This window comes from Rutidosis leptorrhynchoides, chromosome 4 (genome assembly GCF_046630445.1).
Source record: "Rutidosis leptorrhynchoides isolate AG116_Rl617_1_P2 chromosome 4, CSIRO_AGI_Rlap_v1, whole genome shotgun sequence".
In the NCBI taxonomy this organism is placed as follows: domain Eukaryota; kingdom Viridiplantae; phylum Streptophyta; class Magnoliopsida; order Asterales; family Asteraceae; genus Rutidosis; species Rutidosis leptorrhynchoides.
The window spans coordinates 144,475,638-144,501,463 of record NC_092336.1 but is presented as its reverse complement, the minus strand read 5'-3'; the positions used below and the strand labels follow the sequence as shown (position 1 = coordinate 144,501,463).

The 25,826-nt window shown below is 36.4% G+C and overlaps 1 protein-coding gene across 1 annotated transcript; it reads left to right on the top strand.

The window, feature by feature from the left end:
• Positions 1-1,401: 1,401 nt before the first annotated feature.
• On the top strand, positions 1,402-17,172 carry LOC139841098 (uncharacterized). The gene is made up of 7 exons (XM_071831331.1): positions 1,402-1,497; positions 1,720-1,872; positions 2,124-2,249; positions 2,424-2,738; positions 2,852-3,175; positions 3,605-3,865; positions 17,014-17,172. Exons 1-7 carry the CDS (start codon positions 1,402-1,404, stop codon positions 17,170-17,172), a joined length of 1,434 nt encoding a protein of 477 aa, XP_071687432.1.
• The last annotated feature ends 8,654 nt before the right edge of the window (positions 17,173-25,826 follow it).

Genomic DNA, 25,826 nt, shown 5'->3' with positions numbered 1-25,826 from the left:
TTAGTAGTCGGACGGACATGGCACATTACATCCCGAAGAATTATGACGTCCAGACCGCACCTATTAGACGACGTTTATTTAAGGGTTTTAAAGATTCTCAAAATGTTTTGATTAGTGATGTTGAAAAGATGCTTTTAAAATGTGATCACAGCCGTATTAGTGACGATGATGTGGTGCGATTAGCAATTATCTTGATTGTAGAGAGAGGTTTTATGGGTAAACAAGGGATCCATGTTGTGAATAAAAAGTTTTTATGGCTAGTCGAAGAGTTATCGCGTGTTAATCAGTACCCATGGGGGTCTCGTATTTGGGAGCCAACTTACGAAGCGGTTAGTGAAGGTTTTGTTATTCGTGAAAGCCAATTAGAGAGTGGAAAGGCGTACACTTTGGCGGGATTTATGTGGGCTTTCAAGGTAAATGGTTGAACATTTGTTATTTAATGTTAATATTTAAGATGTAACATAAATTAAATTAATTGTTTTTTTATTTGTAGATTTGGATTCTCGAGTCTTACCGTCGTACCATTAAACCGTTTGCAAAAAAGACTGACAAGAATGGAGTACCGAGGGCTCTTTTTTGGAAGCGTTCATCTGCCGAGTCATTTGGAATGTCTGAATACCTTAAACTCCTACATATTCAGGTTAGTTACATTTTTAAAATGTTAGCCTATCCTAAATTGTTGCATAGTTTATCTATTATCTGTTAACAGACAGGTTCTGTTATGGGCGCAAGGTATCCCTTGCGTCCTTGCGTGTGTTTTTATGTAGACGCAAGGTATACCTTGCGTCCTTGCGTGTTTTTTTGTTCTTCAACGCAAGAGTTGTTTGCGTCCTTGCGTACGCGGTAAACTTTTATCTGTTTACATACAGGTTCTGGTATGGGTGCAAGATATAACTTGCGTCTTTGCGTGGGTTTTTAGGTAGACGCAAGGTCTACCTTGCGTCCTTGCGTGTGGTTTTGTTCTTCAACGCAAGAGTTGTTTGCGTCCTTGCGTACATGTAAACTGTTATCTGTTTACAGACAGGTTCTGGTATGGGCGCAAGGTATCACTTGCGTCCATGCGTGTGTTTTAAGGTAGACGCAAGGTGGACCTTGCGTCCTTGCGTGTGTTTTTGTTCTTCAACGCAAGAGTTGTTTGCGTCCTTGCGTACACGGACGCAAGCTTTTCTTTACGTCTTTGATTATTGGTTTCTGCTAATATTCTTATTTGATAATTATTTAATATGAATAATTAATTGTAGGATGAGTGTCCCAAGAAAAAGAGACCTTTTCGTGGTCTGCAGCCAACTGAAACATAGCAGAGTTGTCAATGGTGGATTCAGAGTGACGTGTACTTTAGAGGAGGAAAGGTACCAGAAGATGAGATCGAGGTTGAGGTCCAGGATGATGAAGTTGATACAGATGATCCAGTTGTTGATGGGTCTGAGCAGACACACCACAAGCATTCAACAGGAGATGTTCATACAGAGGGCCTTCACGATGTACACAATTTACATCGTATGTTAGAGTTGTTGACAAAGCGGGTGGACAAACAAGATAAAGACTTAATTGATTGCAAAAAACTTGTTATGCAACACGAAGAACTTTTATCGCAACAACAACAACAATATCAGGTACATTGAATTGAATTGATTTATGTTGATTTATTTATTATTATTTTGGTATTAATTGAATTGATTTATTGATTTATTTATTACTTATGTTATTTATTGTGTTTAGGATGATGATATGTGTTTCAATCGATCTTTGTCTGATAATGAGACTGAAAGGCCATCTCCAATGCACATTCGACGTGGAATCAGAGAAAGAAAGCCAACTGGTGTATTAAGGTCCCCATTCACAACACCTGGGTACAGAAAACCCATTGAGAAGGTACAGCCCAGCAAATTAAAATAGTTGTATGTTAAATTATTGCAATAAACAATGGCTATTTAAAGGTTGTTTTCTGTTACTGTCACGGACGCAAGACATTCCTTGCGTCCTTGCGTGTCGCAAGAGTGTTCTTGCGTCTTATCTTCTAGGCACGCAAGGTTGTACTTGCGTCCTTGCGTGGATTTGTCGCAAGGTTGAGTTTGCGTCCTTGCGTATGTTTGTTTACTCTGTTGTTTATGTATTTTACTCAGTTGTCAAAAGATGTGATTGAGAAAGTGGAAAGCATGAATGCTGTAAACTTAGGGACTGAAGAAGATCAAGGTCAACAACAAATTAATGAGGATGTGGTACCCATGGACACAGATGCAGCAACAGAGGTGAGTTTGGCTGGCGTAAACCATCATTTGCGTCCTTGCGTCCGTTATCTTTTAGGCGCAAGGTTGTGCTTGCGTCCTTGCGTGTGGTCTATTCCACACACGCAAGATTATGTTTGCGTCCTTGCGTCTGTTTGAATTAATTTATATTAACCTTGTTTCCCATAATTATTGTAGGTTAGTGTTGATAAGCAGCCTGTTAAAGTGAGTAAGAGAAAAAGAAAGGAACAAGACTGGGCTACTGAGGAAGAAATTTGGGGGATGATTGACAGGTTTATAAATGATCAAGGAACTCTCCAACCACCGCCACCTAATGCCTGGAGAGATGGTAGAAAGCATGCAGGTCCAGCAAAAGATCCAAAGACAATGATTGAGAGCAAGCAAGAGACGCGTTGCATGTTCATCTTTCAAAATGAGCAATTCATTTTTATAAATCAAGACTTTTGGCTTCGATTACTGGCATTAAGGCATTCTGGTTATTTGGATAACTTGGTAAGTTTGTAAGTTTGTTATTTTGTTATTCTTTTGTTAATTTTATATAATTTTATACAATTTATAAATTTTACTAAGGTTACACTGTATATGTTAACTTGTTATATTTATAGCACATTGACGGCTGGGCTACATTTCTGTTGAGATATCGTCAGAGATTTCTCCCCCGAGCCAGTCAAGTTTATGCCACTCCTGAGTTTCCAGCTGAGGTGCTTAAGGCTAGTTCTAGATGGACTATTATGCCACTGGGATTCATGAACATGTTTGAGAGGTTCAAAACTTATTTTGACAATACTCAGAAGGAGGTGGGCACACAGGAGGAATCTACAACAGATGGAGAGGGAATTATTGGCCAAAATCCTCCAGATTACATGTACTTAATTGGACTTGGAGACGGCAGTGTTGACCTATATCCATCTTGGGCTGACTGTGATCAGGTAAACACAAGAATTTTTACAGAAATTTTTGTTCTAGAGCAGACGCAAGGACATTCTTGCGAGCTTGCGTCGTTGTTACTGGACGCAAGTTCTCCCTTGCGTCCTTGCGTGTCAATGTCGCAAGGTCAACCTTGCGTCTTGCGTGTGTTTTGGAAACGCAAGGTTTATCTTGCGTCCTTGCGTCCCGTTGTCGCAAGGTTCACCTTGCGTCCTTGCATAAGTTTTGGGTTTTCGCAAGGTTTATCTTGCGTCCTTGTTCAACCTTGCGGCTTGCGTGTGTTTTGGAAACGCAAGGTTTATCTTGCGTCCTTGCGTCCCATTTTCGCAAGGTTAACCTTGCGTCCTTGCGTAAGTTTTGGGTTTTCGCAAGGTTTATCTTGCGTCCTTGCGTCCTTGTTTTGTTTTAACCTTTCTGCCTGTCTGTTACAGGTCTTGATCCCATTACATTTTTGGAAAGAAGAACATTTCCTGCTGCTTCAGTTGAAGTTAGAAGAAATGAAGGTTTTTGTGTACGACAGTTTACCCGGACATGTCAGTGAAAAAAAACTTGACGAAGTTTTCAAGATTTTGGGTGACAACTTACCAGTGTACTTGAAGGCGATTGACTATTTTAACAAGACGCAAGACTCCCAAATTGTTGGATACTATGAAAATAAAGAGAGTGTGGAGTTGATGATTGAACCTGGTCCCGTTGTGCCAATGCAGACTGGTGGTCATGGTGATTGTAGTGACCCGAACTTTTCCATGTTTATATATATTAATTGAGATTGATATTTACATGATTAAATGTTTCCAACATGTTAAGCAATCAAACTTGTTAAGACTTGATTAATTGAAATATGTTTCATATAGACAATTGACCACCCAAGTTGATCGGTGATTCACGAACGTTAAAACTTGTAAAAACTATATGATGACATATATATGGATATATATATATAGTTAACATGATACTATGATAAGAAAACATATCATAAAGTATATTAACAATGAACTACATAGTAAAAAAACAAGACTACTAACTTAATGATTTTTAAACGAGACATATATGTAACGATTATCGTTGTAAAGACATTTAATGTATATATATCATATTAAGAGATATTCATACATGATAATATCATGATAATATAATAATTTAAAATCTCATTTGATATTATAAACATTGGGTTAACAACATTTAACAAGATCGTTAACCTAAAGGTTTCAAAACAACACTTACATGTAACGACTAACGATGACTTAACGACTCAGTTAAAATGTATATACATGTAGTGTTTTAATATGTATTTATACACTTTTGAAAGACTTCAATACACTTATCAAAATACTTCTACTTAACAAAAATGCTTACAATTACATCCTCGTTCAGTTTCATCAACAATTCTACTCGTATGCACCCGTATTCGTACTCGTACAATACACAGCTTTTAGATGTATGTACTATTGGTATATACACTCCAATGATCAGCTCTTAGCAGCCCATGTGAGTCACCTAACACATGTGGGAACCATCATTTGGCAACTAGCATGAAATATCTCATAAAATTACAAAAATATGAGTAATCATTCATGACTTATTTACATGAAAACAAAATTACATATCCTTTATATCTAATCCATACACCAACGACCAAAAACACCTACAAACACTTTCATTCTTCAATTTTCTTCATCTAATTGATCTCTCTCAAGTTCTATCTTCAAGTTCTAAGTGTTCTTCATAAATTCCAAAAGTTCTAGTTTCATAAAATCAAGAATACTTTCAAGTTTGCTAGCTCACTTCCAATCTTGTAAGGTGATCATCCAACCTCAAGAAATCTTTGTTTCTTACAGTAGGTTATCATTCTAATACAAGGTAATAATCATATTCAAACTTTGGTTCAATTTCTATAACTATAACAATCTTATTTCAAGTGATGATCTTACTTGAACTTGTTTTCGTGTCATGATTCTGCTTCAAGAACTTCGAGCCATCCAAGGATCCATTGAAGCTAGATCCATTTTTCTCTTTTCCAGTAGGTTTATCCAAGGAAATTAAGGTAGTAATGATGTTCATAACATCATTCGATTCATACATATAAAGCTATCTTATTCGAAGGTTTAAACTTGTAATCACTAGAACATAGTTTAGTTAATTCTAAACTTGTTCGCAAACAAAAGTTAATCCTTCTAACTTGACTTTTAAAATCAACTAAACACATGTTCTATATCTATATGATATGCTAACTTAATGATTTAAAACCTGGAAACACGAAAAACACCGTAAAACCGGATTTACGCCGTCGTAGTAACACCGCGGGCTGTTTTGGGTTAGTTAATTAAAAACTATGATAAACTTTGATTTAAAAGTTGTTATTCTGAGAAAATTATTTTTATTATGAACATGAAACTATATCCAAAAATTATGGTTAAACTCAAAGTGGAAGTATGTTTTCTAAAATGGTCATCTAGACGTCGTTCTTTCGACTGAAATGACTACCTTTACAAAAACGACTTGTAACTTATTTTTCCGACTATAAACCTATACTTTTTCTGTTTAGATTCATAAAATAGAGTTCAATATGAAACCATAGCAATTTGATTCACTCAAAACGGATTTAAAATGAAGAAGTTATGGGTAAAACAAGATTGGATAATTTTTCTCATTTTAGCTACGTGAAAATTGGTAACAAATCTATTCCAACCATAACTTAATCAACTTGTATTGTATATTATGTAATCTTGAGATACCATAGACACGTATACAATGTTTCGACCTATCATGTCGACACATCTATATATATTTCGGAACAACCATAGACACTCTATATGTGAATGTTGGAGTTAGCTATACAGGGTTGAGGTTGATTCCAAAATATATACAGTTTGAGTTGTGATCAATACTGAGATACGTATACACTGGGTCGTGGATTGATTCAAGATAATATTTATCGATTTATTTCTGTACATCTAACTGTGGACAACTAGTTGTAGGTTACTAACGAGGACAGCTGACTTAATAAACTTAAAACATCAAAATATATTAAAAGTGTTGTAAATATATTTTGAACATACTTTGATATATATGTATATATTGTTATAGGTTCGTGAATCAACCAGTGGTCAAGTCTTACTTCCCGACGAAGTAAAATTCTGTGAAAGTGAGTTATAGTCCCACTTTTAAAATCTAATATTTTTGGGATGAGAATGCATGCAGGTTTTATAAATGATTTACAAAATAGACACAAGTACGTGAAACTACATTCTATGGTTTAATTATCGAAATCGAATATGCCCCTTTTTATTAAGTCTGGTAATCTAAGAATTAGGGAACAGACACCCTAATTGACGCGAATCCTAAAGATAGATCTATTGGGCCTAACAAACCCCATCCAAAGTACCGGATGCTTTAGTACTTCGAAATTTATATCATATCCGAAGGGTGTCCCGGAATGATGGGGATATTCTTATATATGCATCTTGTTAATGTCGGTTACCAGGTGTTCACCATATGAATGATTTTTATCTCTATGTATGGGATGCGTATTGAAATATGAAATCTTGTGGTCTATTATTATGATTTGATATATATAGGTTAAACCTATAACTCACCAACATTTTTGTTGACGTTTTAAGCATGTTTATTCTCAGGTGATTATTAAGAGCTTCCGCTGTCGCATACTTAAATAAGGACGAGATTTGGAGTCCATGCTTGTATGATATTGTGTAAAAACTGCATTCAAGAAACTTATTTTGTTGTAACATATTTGTATTGTAAACCATTATGTAATGGTCGTGTGTAAACAGGATATTTTAGATTATCATTATTTGATAATCTACGTAAAGCTTTTTAAACCTTTATTGATGAAATAAAGGTTATGGTTTGTTTTAAAATGAATGCAGTCTTTGGAAAACGTCTCATATAGAGGTCAAAACCTCGCAACGAAATCAATTAATATGGAACGTTTTTAATCAATAAGAACGGGACATTTCAGTTGGTATCAGAGCGTTGGTCTTAGAGAACCAGAATTTTGCATTAGTGTGTTTTATCGAGTTTGTTAGGATGCATTAGTGAGTCTGGACTTCGACCGTGTTTACTTGAAAAATGATTGCTTAACAAATTTTGTTGGAAACTATATATTTTTAACATGTGAATATTATGTGATATATTAATCTCTTAACGCGTTTGATATTATGTGATAGATGTCTACCTCTAGAACAAGTCCCACTGACTCACCTAATAATAATGAAGAGTCAAATGTAAATTGGAATGATTCGTGGACTGATTCACAAGTTCCCGAAGAGGAACCGGAAGAAGAGTCGGAACCGGAAGAAGAATCGGAACCGGAAGAAGAATCGGAACCGGATGAAGAAATAGAACCGGTGGGGGAAATAATAAAACGGTTAAGTAAAAGAAAATCCTCAACCAACCGACCAAGGTTAATTATGGTCAATGGTGTTTCCGCCAAGGAAGCAAAATATTGGGAGGATTACCAATTCTCCGATGAATCGGATTCCGACGAGAATTCCGATGATGTTATAGAAATTACCCCAACTGAATTTAAAAAGGCAAAAGAAAATAATAAGGGAAAGGGCATAAAAATAGAGAAATCTAATTCCAACCCCGATGAACTTTATATGTATCGTCAACGCCCGAAGTCCTTAAGTTGTAACAATGACCCGGGAACCTCTAAACCACCAGGTTTTTCTAAACCAATGTGGACAACGACGGCTCGTATTAGGGGAACATCATATATCCCTAGAAACTTGGCAAAACGAACCAAAACCGAAGAAGAAGAAATGAGCGAGTTGGAATAAGATAGTTGTATTTGTGTGGTGTAATATATGTAATATAGTGTTCTTATGCTTTATGATATATGTAAAAATTGGTTGTATTAATAAGTATTTTTTTATGAATCTAACTCTTGTCTATTTTACAGTTTAAAAACACAAAATGGATAGACAACCCAATATTTTAAGAGACCTACCCGGAGACATGATTGATGAAATCTTGTCTAGAGTCGGCCAGAATTCTTCGGCACAACTATTTAAGGCGAGATCAGTTTGTAAGACATTCGAAGAACGTTCCAAGAATGCCTTGGTTTATAAAAGGCTTTCGTTCAAAAGATGGGGGATATCACATTGGGAAATCCATAAGTTACGATGTGTTTACTTTACCGCATATATTGCGGGGAACCCAAATGCTATTTTACGCAATGGGTTAAGAAATTATTTTGACTCAATATATCCGAATATTGGACTTCGTGATTTAGAAAAAGCGGCTAACATGCAACATAAAGAAGCATGTTATGCTTACAGATTAGTAATGTTCGCTTCTCACCAAAGTGAGAACAAGAACATCGGGCTACAACTATTAAACAAAACGTTCCCACAAGTGACGGAGTCGGTAATTGGGATAAGAAATGAGGTTTTTAGATTGTTACGGGACTGTTGGACATTACATAACCCTCGTCCCTTTGACGACGTTACAACACGCTGTCTTATCAACGGCCATAACGGTTATGTTCCACAAGACCAAGGATGGGAATTAATCCTAGTAAAACCAGAATGCATGACTTGTTTCTGGACGTATGAATTACGTGTCTTTATTGCCTTTGCTGAACGACTTGTGTACTAGCTAGAATTATCTTCACAACCATCTTGTATCAAATTTATTGTGTGCTATATGTAAAATAAGTGGTATTGTAAGTTTGTAAAATATTGTGTAAAAGTTTGAACGCGAAATATTATTATAATCAGTTTTTCATATAGAATTGTAGTAGTTGAATTGTATATTAGCTACTAAGTATGAACTTAACGGGTAGGTACTACCCGAATTTAAACTTATAAAACGCTAATATGAAGAAAAAGCTTTTATAAATGAGTTCATATTATGCTACGAAATACTATTAACTACTCTTAATATTCTGTATGATTAACTTGTTCCATTTGACTATTTTGAAGGAAATGGCACCGACTACTCGACACACCGTGAATATGAATGAAGAGGAATTTTGTACTTTTCTAGCTTCAAACATAGCCGCAGTATAGGCTGCGCTACATACCAACAATAACCTTGGATCTAGCAGTACAGGAAATCGTGTAGGATGCACATACAAAGAATTCACTGCCTGTAAACCTTTGGAATTTGATGGAACCGAAGAACCGATCGGATTGAAACGGTGGACCGAGAAGATCGAATTGGTGTTTGCCATAAGTAAGTGTACTGAAGAGGACAAAGTGAAGTACGCTACGCATACCTTCACAGGTTCTGCGTTAACATGGTGGAATACCTATCTAGAGCAAGTAGGATAAGACGATGCGTACGCACTACCGTGGTCAGCATTCAAGCACTTGATTAACGAGAAGTACCGTCCCAGAACCGAGGTCAATAAGCTCAAGACAGAACTTAGAGGGTTACGAACCCAAGGATTTGATATTACCACGTACGAAAGACGATTCACAGAATTGTGCCTATTGTGTCCGGGAGCATTCGAAGATGAGGAAGAGAAGATCGACGCGTTTGTGAAAGGATTACCGGAAAGAATCCAAGAAGATATAAGTTCACACGAGCCCGCCTCCATACAACAGGCATGTAGAATGGCTCACAAACTAGTGAACCAGATTGAAGAAAGAATTAAAGAACAGACTGCTGAAGAGACCAATGTGAAGCAAGTCAAAAGAAAGTGGGAGGAAAACGGTGATAAGAATCACCAATACAACAACAACAGCAATTACAATAATAACCGCAACAATTATCCCAACAATCACAACATCAATCGCAACTACAACAAACGGCCCAACAACAACAACAACAGCAACCACAACAATCATCTCAACAACAATTACAACCGCAACAAAAACAACAATCAGAAGCAGCTATGCCAAAGGTGTGAAAAGTATCACTCGGGGTTCTGCACCAAATTTTGCAGCAAGTGTAAAAGAAATGGTCATAGCGCGGCGAAGTGTGAGGTCTACGGACCAGGGGTTAATAGAACGAAAGGAACAAATGGTGTCGGAACGAGTAATGGTGGAGCACGTACTGTCGGAGCAAGTTATGCCAATGTAGTTTGTTATAAATGTGGAAAACCGGGCCACATTATTAGAAATTGCCCGAACCAGGAGAACACGAATGGACAAGGCCGCGTAAGAGTTTTCAATATTAATGCGGCAGAGGCACAGGAAGACCCGGAGCTTGTTACGGGTACGTTTCTTATTGACAATAAATCTGCTTACGTTTTATTTGATTTGGGTGCGGATAGAAGCTATATGAGTAGAGATTTTTGTGCTAAATTAAGTTGTCCATTGACGCCTTTGGATAGTAAATTTTTACTCGAATTAGCAAATGGTAAATTAATTTCAGCAGATAATATATGTCGGAATCGAGAAATTAAACTGGTTAGCGAAACATTTAAGATTGATTTGATACCAGTAGAGTTAGGGAGTTTTGATGTAATAGTTGGCATGGACTGGCTGAAGAAGGTGAAAGCAGAGATCGTATGTTATAAAAATGCAATTCGCATTGTACGAGAAGAAGGAGAACCCTTAATGGTGTACGGAGAAAAGGGCAACATGAAGCTACATCTTATTAGTAATTTGAAGGCACAAAAACTAATAAGAAAAGGTTGCTATGTTGTTCTAGCACACGTCAAGAAAGTACAAACTGAAGAAAAGAGCATCAATGATGTTCCCATTGCAAAAGAATTTCCCGATGTATTTTTGAAAGAATTACCGGGATTACCCCCACATCGATCCGTTGAATTTCAAATAGATCTTGTACCAGGAGCTGCACCAATAGCTCGTGCTCCTTACAGACTCGCACCCAGCGAGATGAAAGAACTGCAAAGCCAATTACAAGAACTTTTAGAGCGTGGTTTTATTCGACCAAGCACATCACCGTGGGGAGCTCCTGTTTTGTTTGTCAAGAAGAAAGATGGTACATTCAGGTTGTGTATCGACTACTGAGAGTTGAACAAACTTACCATCAAGAACCGCTACCCACTACCGAGAATCGACGACTTATTTGATCAACTACAAGGCTCGTCTGTTTATTCAAAGAGTGACTTACGTTCCGGGTATCATCAAATGCGGGTGAAAGAAGATGATATTCCAAAGACTGCTTTCAGAACACGTTACGGTCATTACGAGTTTATGGTCATGCCGTTTGGTTTAACTAATGCACCAGATGTGTTCATGGACCTTATGAACCGAGTGTGTGGACCATACCTTGACAAGTTTGTCATTGTTTCCATTGATGACATACTTATTTACTCAAAGAATGACCAAGAACACGGTGAACATTTGAGAAAGGTGTTAGAAGTATTGAGGAAGGAAGAATTGTACGCTACGTTTTCAAAGTGTGCATTTTGGTTGGAAGAAGTTCAATTCCTCGGTCACATAGTGAACAAAGAAGGTATTAAGGTGGATCCGGCAAAGATAGAAACTGTTGAAAAGTGGGAAACCCCGAAAACTCCGAAACACATACGCCAGTTTTTAGGACTAGCTGGTTACTACAGAAGGTTCATCCAAGACTTTTCCAGAATAGCAAAACCCTTGACTGCATTAACGCATAAAGGGAAGAAATTTGAATGGAATGATGAACAAGAGAAAGTGTTTCAGTTATTGAAGAAAAAGCTAACTACGGCACCTATATTGTCATTGCCTGAAGGGAATGATGATTTTGTGATTTATTGTGACGCATCAAAGCAAGGTCTCGGTTGTGTATTAATGCAACGAACGAAGGTGATTGCTTATGCGTCTAGACAATTGAAGATTCACGAACAAAATTATACGACGCATGATTTGGAATTAGGCGCGGTTGTTTTTGCATTAAAGACTTGGAGGCACTACTTATATGGGGTCAAAAGTATTATATATACCGACCACAAAAGTCTTCAACACATATTTAATCAGAAACAACTGAATATGAGGCAGCGTAGGTGGATTGAATTATTGAATGATTACGACTTTGAGATTCGTTACCACCCGAGGAAGGCAAATGTGGTAGCCGATGCCTTGAGCAGGAAGGACAGAGAACCCATTCGAGTAAAATCTATGAATATAATGATTCATAATAACCTTACTACTCAAATAAAGGAGGCACAACAAGGAGTTTTAAAAGAGGGAAATTTAAAGGATGAAATACCCAAAGGATCGGAGAAGCATCTTAATATTCGGGAAGACGAAACCCGGTATAGGGCTGAAAGGATTTGGGTACCAAAATTTGGAGATATGAGAGAAATGGTACTTAGAGAAGCTCATAAAACCAGATACTCAATACATCCTGGAACGGGGAAGATGTACAAGGATCTCAAGAAACATTTTTGGTGGCCGGGTATGAAAGCCGATGTTGCTAAATACGTAGGAGAATGTTTGACGTGTTCTAAGGTCAAAGCTGAGCATCAGAAACCATCAGGTCTACTTCAACAACCCGAAATCCCGGAATGGAAATGGGAAAACATTACCATGGATTTCATCACTAAATTGCCAAGGACTGCAAGTGGTTTTGATACTATTTGGGTAATAGTTGATCGTCTCACCAAATCAGCACACTTCCTACCAATAAGAGAAGATGACAAGATGGAGAAGTTAGCACGACTGTATTTGAAGGAAGTCGTCTCCAGACATGGAATACCAATCTCTATTATCTCTGATAGGGATGGCAGATTTATTTCAAGATTCTGGCAGACATTACAGCAAGCATTAGGAACTCGTCTAGACATGAGTACTGCCTATCATCCACAAACTGATGGGCAGAGCGAAAGGACGATACAAACGCTTGAAGACATGCTACGAGCATGTGTTATTGATTTCGGAAACAGTTGGGATCGACATCTACCGTTAGCAGAATTTTCCTACAACAACAGCTACCATTCAAGCATTGAGATGGCGCCGTTTGAAGCACTTTATGGTAGAAAGTGCAGGTCTCCGATTTGTTGGAGTGAAGTGGGGGATAGACAGATTACGGGTCCGGAGATTATACAAGAAACTACCGAGAAGATCATCCAAATTCAACAACGGTTGAAAACCGCCCAAAGTCGACAAAAGAGCTACGCTGACATTAAAAGAAAAGATATAGAATTTGAAATTGGAGAGATGGTCATGCTTAAAGTTGCACCTTGGAAAGGCGTTGTTCGATTTGGTAAACGAGGGAAATTAAATCCAAGGTATATTGGACCATTCAAGATTATTGATCGTGTCGGACCAGTAGCTTACCGACTAGAGTTACCTCAACAACTCGCGGCTGTACATAACACTTTCCACGTCTCGAATTTAAAGAAATGTTTTGCTAAAGAAGATCTCACTATTCCGTTAGATGAAATCCAAATCAACGAAAAACTTCAATTCATCGAAGAACCCGTCGAAATAATGGATCGTGAGGTTAAAAGACTTAAGCAAAACAAGATACCAATTGTTAAGGTTCGATGGAATGCTCGTAGAGGACCCGAGTTCACCTGGGAGCGTGAAGATCAGATGAAGAAGAAATACCCGCATCTATTTCCAGAAGATTCGTCAACACCTTCAACAGCTTAAAATTTCGGGACGAAATTTATTTAACGGGTAGGTACTGTAGTGACCCGAACTTTTCCATGTTTATATATATTAATTGAGATTGATATTTACATGATTAAATGTTTCCAACATATTAAGCAATCAAACTTGTTAAGACTTGATTAATTGAAATATGTTTCATATAGACAATTGACCACCCAAGTTGATCGGTGATTCACGAACGTTAAAACTTGTAAAAACTATATGATGACATATATATGGATATATATATATAGTTAACATGATACTATGATAAGAAAACATATCATAAAGTATATTAACAATGAACTACATAGTAAAAAAACAAGACTACTAACTTAATGATTTTTAAACGAGACATATATGTAACGATTATCGTTGTAAAGACATTTAATGTATATATATCATATTAAGAGATATTCATACATGATAATATCATGATAATATAATAATTTAAAATCTCATTTGATATTATAAACATTGGGTTAACAACATTTAACAAGATCGTTAACCTAAAGGTTTCAAAACAACACTTACATGTAACGACTAACGATGACTTAACGACTCAGTTAAAATGTATATACATGTAGTGTTTTAATATGTATTTATACACTTTTGAAAGACTTCAATACACTTATCAAAATACTTCTACTTAACAAAAATGCTTACAATTACATCCTCGTTCAGTTTCATCAACAATTCTACTCGTATGCACCCGTATTCGTACTCGTACAATACACAGCTTTTAGATGTATGTACTATTGGTATATACACTCCAATGATCAGCTCTTAGCAGCCCATGTGAGTCACCTAACACATGTCGGAACCATCATTTGGCAACTAGCATGAAATATCTCATAAAATTACAAAAATATGAGTAATCATTCATGACTTATTTACATGAAAACAAAATTACATATCCTTTATATCTAATCCATACACCAACGACCAAAAACACCTACAAACACTTTCATTCTTCAATTTTCTTCATCTAATTGATCTCTCTCAAGTTCTATCTTCAAGTTCTAAGTGTTCTTCATAAATTCCAAAAGTTCTAGTTTCATAAAATCAAGAATACTTTCAAGTTTGCTAGCTCACTTCCAATCTTGTAAGGTGATCATCCAACCTCAAGAAATCTTTGTTTCTTACAGTAGGTTATCATTCTAATACAAGGTAATAATCATATTCAAACTTTGGTTCAATTTCTATAACTATAACAATCTTATTTCAAGTGATGATCTTACTTGAACTTGTTTTCGTGTCATGATTCTGCTTCAAGAACTTCGAGCCATCCAAGGATCCATTGAAGCTAGATCCATTTTTCTCTTTTCCAGTAGGTTTATCCAAGGAAATTAAGGTAGTAATGATGTTCATAACATCATTCGATTCATACATATAAAGCTATCTTATTCGAAGGTTTAAACTTGTAATCACTAGAACATAGTTTAGTTAATTCTAAACTTGTTCGCAAACAAAAGTTAATCCTTATAACTTGACTTTTAAAATCAACTAAACACATGTTCTATATCTATATGATATGCTAACTTAATGATTTAAAACCTGGAAACACGAAAAACACCGTAAAACCGGATTTACGCCGTCGTAGTAACACCGCGGGCTGTTTTGGGTTAGTTAATTAAAAACTATGATAAACTTTGATTTAAAAGTTGTTATTCTGAGAAAATTATTTTTATTATGAACATGAAACTATATCCAAAAATTATGGTTAAACTCAAAGTGGAAGTATGTTTTCTAAAATGGTCATCTAGACGTCGTTCTTTCGACTGAAATGACTACCTTTACAAAAATGACTTGTAACTTATTTTTCCGACTATAAACCTATACTTTTTCTGTTTAGATTCATAAAATAGAGTTCAATATGAAACCATAGCAATTTGATTCACTCAAAACGGATTTAAAATGAAGAAGTTATGGGTAAAACAAGATTGGATAATTTTTCTCATTTTAGCTACGTGAAAATTGGTAACAAATCTATTCCAACCATAACTTAATCAACTTGTATTGTATATTATGTAATCTTGAGATACCATAGACACGTATACAATGTTTCGACCTATCATGTCGACACATCTATATATATTTCGGAACAACCATAGACACTCTATATGTGAATGTTGGAGTTAGCTATACAGGGTTGAGGTTGATTCCAAAATATATACAGTTTGAGTTGTGATCAATACTGAGATACGTATACACTGGGTCGTGGATTGATTCAAGATAATATTTATCGATTTATTTCTGTACATCTAACTGTGGACAACTAGTTGTAGGTTACTAACGAGGACAGCTGACTTAATAAACTTAAAACATCAAAATATATTAAAAGTGTTGTAAATATATTTTGAACATACTTTGATATATATGTATATATTGTTATAGGTTCGTGAATCAACCAGTGGTCAAGTCTTACTTCCCGACGAAGTAAAATTCTGTGAAAGTGAGTTATAGTCCCACTTTTAAAATCTAATATTTTTGGGATGAGAATGCATGCAGGTTTTATAAATGATTTACAAAATAGACACAAGTACGTGAAACTACATTCTATGGTTGAATTATCGAAATCGAATATGCCCCTTTTTATTAAGTCTGGTAATCTAAGAATTAGGGAACAGACACCCTAATTGACGCGAATCCTAAAGATAGATCTATTGGGCCTAACAAACCCCATCCAAAGTACCGGATGCTTTAGTACTTCGAAATTTATATCATATCCGAAGGGTGTCCCGGAATGATGGGGATATTCTTATATATGCATCTTGTTAATGTCGGTTACCAGGTGTTCACCATATGAATGATTTTTATCTCTATGTATGGGATGCGTATTGAAATATGAAATCTTGTGGTCTATTATTATGATTTGATATATATAGGTTAAACCTATAACTCACCAACATTTTTGTTGACGTTTTAAGCATGTTTATTCTCAGGTGATTATTAAGAGCTTCCGCTGTCGCATACTTAAATAAGGACGAGATTTGGAGTCCATGCTTGTATGATATTGTGTAAAAACTGCATTCAAGAAACTTATTTTGTTGTAACATATTTGTATTGTAAACCATTATGTAATGGTCGTGTGTAAACAGGATATTTTAGATTATCATTATTTGATAATCTACGTAAAGCTTTTTAAACCTTTATTGATGAAATAAAGGTTATGGTTTGTTTTAAAATGAATGCAGTCTTTGGAAAACGTCTCATATAGAGGTCAAAACCTCGCAACGAAATCAATTAATATGGAACGTTTTTAATCAATAAGAACGGGACATTTCAGTGATTGTGGGGTTTGGGTGTGCATACATATGGAGAGGATTATTTATGGAAGGGAGGAGGTTGACAACATTGGAGATGCTAAAAAGGCTGCAGAGCAGTATAGAAACAGAATGGCAAGAACGTTTTTTCGTGCACGTTTTGATACACAAGAACCGCCGCCACCAACTCCACCAGTAGAGATTCAGGTTGATTGATACATTGTAGCTAATAGATAGCAGGTCTTGTATGCAAATTTGGTGTAAATATGTTGCTGGTAAATTCACTTTTGCAACAGTTGTATTTGACACCCCACGCAAGGACGCAAGCTTATGCTTGCGTACGCAAGCTTAGATTTGCGTCTTTGCGTGTATATATTTTTTGTACGCAAGGAATGCTTTGCGTCCTTGCGTGTGTATACTTTCGTCATCATGCGAACGCAAGCGAAGCCTTGCGTACGCAAGCGAAGCCTTGCGTACGCAAGCAAAAGCCTTGCGTAGGAAAGCAAAGCCTTGCGTGTTTTGTAAAACAAATTACATTTATTACATAAAATAACACAGTAGGTACCTAGAATACAAGGGAAATACAACAATACATTACAACAAACGAAATCCAACAATAAGTTAAAAATAAAATTGACATTCCAAATGCGATAGTGTTACTAATTATCGCTCCCTAAATTGCACGTTGCATAAAACTGAGACTGATATGCCTTAAAAGCTTCAGCATCTGTGGCCTTCTCCTTACCCTTCTTCGATTTTGGGGCCGATGTTTTTACTACTCTTTTAGAAGTTGATTCACCTGTTCGGTCATAAGAAGCTGTGCACGTATCCCTACCATGACCTGGTTCTTTGCAACGAGTGCAAGTTCTTACGATTTTTTCAGTATCTTCACCCTTCGACGGAATACGTTTTGTACTTTTAGGGCGTCCAGGAGCTCTTTTCTCCTTAATGGGAGGGTTTACAATTTGTAAAACGCCGGGCGACGGATACGACCATTCTGACCGATGGGGCAAAGGAAGGATGTGTTCAAAATACGTATTTATATAAGTTTGAGTTGTGAACCAGTGTGATACAAATTGAGTAACATCCTCCACGCCGAAAAGTCGTGCTGCTGCAATAACATGACCGCAAGGTATCCCCGATAACTGCCACTGCCCACATGAACATACTTTATCGTCGAGATTAACCATTCCATTTTTTCTGCCATCTCGCACTTCTATTAGATTGTTTGTCGATGGAATTGCTTGCCATCTTCTAGATTTTCTCGTCCTCTTGCCTAGTTTACGTTCAGCATATGGGGTAACCGTTGAAGTAAGACTAACCGACTGGTTGCGATGTTTGAAATACCAATCTTGTACTGAAGCGCGAAAAAACTCAAACAACATGCAAACAGGTAGTTTTCGAGCATGTTTGGATAGTGCGTTAACAGACTCTACACTGTTGCTAGTAAGGTATGAATACCTAACATGTTCAGCTCTACTTCTGGACCATTTGTGGAAACCAACTTGTTCTAAATAATTGTAAGACGCTCTCAATCTTCTTCGAAATACACTAAGATGATCCTCAAAATCCGACCCACGGTAAGCTTTCACCATTTTCCAATAATGCCATTCAAAATATTTGAATTTGTTAGATTTAGTCTTGATGCTTCCAAACAAATGACGTGCGCAAAAACAGTGAAAGGCTTCAGGAAACACAGTTGAAACACCATGTGCTATTGAAGCAGCACGATCAGAAATAAAAGTAAGCTCTGAAATACGATCACTCATACCACAACTCATTAAATGATCTCTTAGGTTGCCTAAGAACCATGACCAAACCTCGTTTGTCTCGCCGCCACCAATTCCGTAGGCCAATGGCAGAATTCCATTATTGCCATCCATCGCAACGACAACTAAATTTGTCCCCGAGTACCCTGCCTTCAAATGCGCACCATCGACGATGATTACCGGGCGACAATGTTGAACAAATGATCGAACCTACATAGATTTTAGCAGGTCAAAAGTGTTCAATTATAATAAGGTCAATTATAAGTTAAAAATGAGAGAGATTATCGATACTTACAACTACGCCAAGGGAATAGTAACACATCAAAAATCTATCTTCTTTGTCGGTGACCAAATTACTTACGCTTCCCGGGTTGTGGATCCTAATGTTATATAGGTAAAGGGGAAGCATTCGGAACGAGTCCTCAGCACTGCCACGAAGCATCTGTAATGTATGACATTTGGCCCTCCATGCTTGGTTGTAAGATATGCTGACACCGAACCGTTGTCCTATATCCGCACGTATATCATTTGCTTTGTATTCCCGGTTTGCAGACTTGAAAGAATCCACAAGCATACTACCCAACACCTTTTTGGTAGCATGTTTATTGTTTCCCATAATTAGTGTGCGTGAGCATGTGTGTACGTCATGCAATTTCTTTACCATAAAGTTTTCAGTGTTCCGTATTTTGTAAGCACTAATTTTCCATTCACAATTTGGCAACACACAATTAGCGGTGTATCGAGATTTGTCCGTCTTTACAGGCTTAATTTGGAAGTTTTCTTCAAGACATTTTGTAAATAGAGTGTTTATGAACTCGGCCTTGTTCAAAAAAGTTTGACGAACTTTAATTAAATCTGATACCCTATACATGGTTGGTGTTTGTGTCGTAAATTCAGGCTCTTGCTCTTGCTGACTCAATAGAGGTGGCATATTCCAGAATAAATCTTGCTTTTCTTCTTCATATTGATCTTCTTCGTCTTCGTCTTCGTCTCCGTCTTTTTCTCCATCTGAATCACTAGATGCGACAACAGATATCTCAAACGGGTGGTCTCCTTCTTTAATTTTACATACGTTTTCAACACCATAGTTAAACATATCAAACTCTTCAGTGTTTGGAGGTGGCATTTCAGGCTCTCCCGCTTCTAAATTATGAAGGTTTGGTTCAGTGACTTGTGTTGAGTGTGTTTCTGGGTTTGGTTGTGGTTGGAGTGTTTCTGGGTTTCGTTGTGGTTGGTGTTTTTCGTAGTTTCGTTGTGGTACGTGTGTTTCTGGGTATCGTTGTGGTAGATTCATTCGTACTTTCTCAACAACATAAATATCAATCGGAGCATTTACAATTGCATATTGTAAGAACTCTTGAAAGTCTTCATAATAATCCGTAATATCAAAAACATGATTATTATAAATGTATCTCATTGAAACAGGTGAATTGGGTGGCATTTGTATTTTTTTAAGAACATTTTTTAATAATATTCTCTGATTCATTAGTTTTACAGGTGCAACAGGTAGTTTTAGCCGAATTCTAAAACAATCTTCGGGTAAATACTTGGGAATGTTGTTAATATATTCAAAAGAACCCCCACAACATATATGAACAACAAATTTATCTTCATTAACACAATTCATAAATATTTAGGTAGTGAAAAAATGCTTGAAAATGTACCTTGTGTAGCCAATAATCACTGAAATTATTTTGGAATGAGTTGTTAGGAAATGATAAATTTCAAGTTCCCGGGACATTCTTTATATAGGATCGAAATTCTATCCATGAAAATCTAGAAAATCTAATGAAATCTTATCCTGAAAATCCTTTCCTGATAAGATAAAGGCGCAAGGACGCAAGGACGCAAGGAGGATTGCGTACTTGCGCCAGTGTGTACGCAAGGTACCTTGCGCGGGCGTTTAAACATGTCATTTAACTGTGATAAAAATTAAAAGAATACGCAAGGACGCAAGAAGGCAAGGTCGCAAGGTACCTTGCGCCTTGCGAGGGCATTTTGTCAATTTTTTTTTTTTTTGGGCTCTGGTGCAAGGGGTAAAAAATATTTGGGCATTTTGGTGATAGGAAAAGTCAACCGTAAAATTAGCTGGGACATTTACATTTAGCCCATTAGCCTTGCAAGGATTAGAACAACTCGTTGTATATGGCCCAAATGAAGGAATATTAGAAGATGCAGTTGGCCCATTGACTTTGGAGCTTCTCACAAAACCCTTTGGATTCTCCTCAAACATAAATTCACGCGTGATATTGTTGGAGTTTCGACCAAGTTTAATTCGTTTTACTACAATTTCGAGTTGCCATTCTGATTAAGGTAGAGTTTTCGACACCTATTTTTGCGTATTAGTCTGTTGAATCACATGCATGATACATATAAACAGTTTAGAAATTAAATATTGTTCTGTGTTTAAGTGAGATTAATTAATTAATTAACATAGTAAATATGTAATTCTACGGTTTTTAAAGTATATAAATAGCCATCCAAACATAGCCCTTTCGACCGAGGAAACGCCAAACATAGCCCTTTCGACCGAGGAAACGTTGAAAACAGTTAGCCCCGTTGATTTGAGTCTTCCTTCTCGATAGCCTTAACTGGAAAAAACTTTTACCTTTTTGGAGTATATTCATAATAATTAGGCTCCGTCTAGTTTAAGGAATCTTAAGGGAATTTGATAGGATTGAAATTGAATTCCTTAGACAGCTCTGTTTGGTTGACATATTTTGGAAGAAATTAAATTCTTTGAAATTTTGAGATGTCTTCATCTATGGAATAGTTATTCCCTAAGATGTTGACGGATTTAAATTCCTTCCCACATTGTATCTATGAAAAATCAAGACATCCTCAAATATTTACATTTATATTTTACGTACATTTCGACTCCTGTTTTCGTATATCGCGTTTTCGCCGCGTGTTTTCGTAGCGCGTTTTCGCTGCGTGTTTTCGCCACGAGTTTTCGCATCGCGTGCACGTTTTCGATGCACATTTTTGACAAGCATTTTTTACTCACGTTTTCAATTAGCGAATCCAAAACTTCAATTGGAAAAGCGAGTGAAAATGAAAATGAAAATTGAAAACGTAAATTTTTTTGTATCACTTTTTAGTTTTTCAATAAAATGAAATTCAATTACATTCCATGTCAATAAGAACATATTTTTTTCACATTTCATGGAATTTATCGATGTCAATTCCTTCATATTCCAATTCCAATTCCCTTGACACATACCATTTTTTCCAAAAACATTTTTCCAACCATACGGAGCCATTAGGTGTTGTTTGTTTTCCAGTTTGCGAATATTATTAAATCATATGTCTGCGTGTTCGCAGACGTTTTTACTACAAACTGTTTGTTTTTCTGAAGACATAAAATAATATAATGTTTTATTTTGTCTGCAACCTCGGAGACTTATAAAAATGCTTCTAAGTGCTTCAGACAGATAAGAATTATTTTGTAGACATAAGAAAACAGTCTTCACTATGTAGCATACAGACCTTTAGGCCACATCTTATTTACTTTACATATATGATCCGAATATCTTCAGACAAACACATCTTACTAGAAAACAAACAATACCTTACCATTTTAAATTCATCTAGTTTGTTTAATATGTTTGTTGTTAACTTGTTATGAGGACCTAAAATACGTTATGTTCAGACGTTATGCAGATCATTGACATTTAAAGAAAATCGACTAATTAATGAGAGTTTCTTAGGCTATGAAGTTAACAAATGTACTATTCCATGAATTCAAACTTACCAAGATTAAAATTTGAAAATTTTAGGAAAGTTTTTGAACTTACCAATCTAACTTTATTCTTTAGATTGTGTATTGTTGTTGTGAGAATATTGAGGGTAGCTCAATTTAGGTTTTTAGTTCTTCGAAATTAACATTAACTTTTGTATTTAATGTTTTCTTTAATTTGTTAAACACAGGAGACATGGTGAACACCAAGACCACCTACACAACCAATGTTACCTTCTATGATGACATCATCCACACCACTGTAACCAAATGTCCTTTTTCGGTCACCGATTGAATCACTGAAACCGAAAACAATATCAACCACCAAGTCAACATCCATTTAGTAGTCGGCCTCCATATCGAATCAAGCTCTTCAGACAATGTTGACATTTTACAACTATGTGTCGAAAAACGTTGTCTTATTTTCCAAATTAGTTACTCACCTTTCGTTCCTCAAACCCTTATCAACTTCCTTAATAACCCGACTTACAGTTTCTCAGGTGTTAACGTTTATGCAAACGTCAATAAGCTGATTAAATGTTACAAAAAGATAGGGGTGAAAAGTGATAGTATTTTGGGTGCGAATTTGGTGGATTTAGGAGATGTTGCAAGTAAGGTGTACGGTAAATCTATGTATTCGCACGATTTGAAGACGTTGGGCTCGATAGTGCTTGAAAAGGATCTAATGAAGATGTTTGATGCGAGTTCGAGTCGGTGGAACAATGAATGGTTGAGAAATTAAGAAATAGGTTGATTATGCAACTAGTATTGGTTTTTTGTGTTTTGAGGCTGCAAGAGTTTTGATTTTAAAGGGAGGGATACTTGGTTGGTGATAATTTATGACCTTAATTTATATAAGTAGTTATTATTACTTCTTTCTTAATTTAACAAAATCAGCTGAGTGCTTTTGAATGGGTACTTATAACTAATCACTGAAATAACATATTTTTAGCAATCATTCATGATCTAATTATTAAGCATAGGAAAATTTAGGGAAAAGGTCATGGGCCAACCCGGATCATTTGACTCTTACCCAAAAATACTCGTTTTGACCCATTTACTACCCTGGCTTCGCCCATTCAAATCTTACTAAATACCTCATTTGAACATGTTTTCAAGCCGACCCGTTTGGTTCACAAAAAAAAAACACAACCCATTTGACTCTCAGCCAAAAGGACAAATCAACCAATTACCCCATTGACTGGTTTGGTTGTTACCCAAAATATCCTGTTTTCATCACCAAGATTACCCTTTTTGACTAGTTAACTGACCCGCCCGCTTAGCCACATATAGCTCTCGGGGACCAGTTCTTGAAACAATGATCAGGTTTTCTATTCTTTACTTAACCAAATGATCCAGCAACAGTACTGAGACTAGCAGTGCCACATGTTGGATCCAAAAGCTTCGAGATTTCAATTTCAGCAACTAATGGCTTGAAATTCGAATCAAGAAAAATATTCCCTAAAAAGATATCAAGATGGATAATATAATATGAAGATGATGCACAAAAGCTAACCCTTCTGTCGCATCAATGGATATAGCAAGCCTAACACCTGTTTTTTTTTGGGGGGGGGGGGGCTTTTAACCACTCACGCGTTCATCTCCCGCAGTTGCATAACCCGCCCCCAACTGCTGCCAAGGAGGAAACACAGCCCAATCCGAAGGCATGGGCGGCAAACCCCCTCCCCCACTGCCCCCGCAACGCGATGTGTGGAAAGCACTCTTGGATGGAATTCAAGGGTTAGGGGTAACTTTGTGTGCAATGCTGCACCCCACCGGAGTCGAACTCCGGAAGAAATTGAGCCAACGAGCCATTTGGTAGAAAGGAATGAAAAAACATTATTATTTTCAGTGATATCTTTTTCTTTTCAAATAGTTTTCGCCACCGCTCATCATGAAAAGAATGACAGCAGTTACGAATATGAATACCAACAATTCAACAAACCCAAACCAATAACAGCCAACATAATCCTGTAAGAAACATTATGATGAAACATTTCAGACCCGTTACAACGTGTACCCAAAAATACCTTTGTTCTTCAAAGACTAAAATTTGGGCTCTTTTGAAAGGTGCAAATACCGCTATTAGGCCTGTCAGGTGATTATTTGCAAAGTTTACATCAATCAAACTTAACATACCCTTAAATGCCAAAGGAATTCTACTTGTGAGTTGATTATTTAAAAGATTAAACAATGTTAAATTATCACATCGCGCAAACTCTTCAACTATCTCACCCGAAAGAAGGGGCGTCTTAGAGGGTGTGCGAGTGGGTCAATCGCGCAGGGCCCAAAATTTCAAAAGGACCAAAAATTTTGGAAAATCAACCGTTTTATAAAACGGGATAAAAAAATTGGGGCGTATGATCACTGGTTTGTATTAAACGGATACGAAAACCGGAGCATTTGATAAAACGTGATGACGAGGATGTTTAAAATTTTAATTTTTATAAGGGCCCATTTTATATCTCGCACAGGGCTTTCAAAAGTAATGAGATGGCCCTGCCCGAAAGATTATTGTTATTGACATATCGGCTCCAAAATAAGTGAGACTACTAAGATTAGTAGATTACCAATATCATTAAGAATATCCCCAAAGAGATTGTTATCCCCATTTCTAATACTAGAAAGATCCTTACAATTTCGTATAGGTTGATGCAAACTACTGCCGAGTTTGTACCGAGTCAAAACTAAAAACTCTAACTTTCCATAGCAAATACTCACTTTGCGGTCCATCCTTCACGATAATTAGAGTGAAGGTTTAGCAACTGAAGTTCTGAAAATGCCACTAAAGTTTCAGGTTTTTTACGGCTTAATTCATACTCACAAGATTGGTCATATTTCCCATTCAAGTTGGTATACTTCCATTCAAATGATTGGTGTAAATTTGGAAATCTTGCAAATATACAAGCCCTTGAAGCTCATTAGATATTGATCTTATGAGTAAATTGTTTGAAAGGTAATACATATTGAGTTTGCCTAAATCAAAAAAACTTAAGCTCAAATATTACTATATTAACTATTAGACAAAAATGATAAATTGTAACAGGGGTATTTTCATCATTTCCAACTTCTTTTTAACTAAATCTCATTTTACCAAAAAATCCCATACTTTGTTCAATAATTAAACCCCCCCACCAATCCAGGGGGGTAAAGTGTTAAATCAACATTTTTATAAAAAAATCTTAAATAAACTTCACCCAAATATTCAACGGGTCATATTTTCTCGCTCGCAACGAGTTAAATTTTTCCGGCACCATCGTTAAACTCGGAATAATTTTACGGACACAATGTCACTAACTATACGCAAAACGGATTCTTTTTAAAAAACGCTAAATATTTGGGGTACTTTTCATACACGTTGA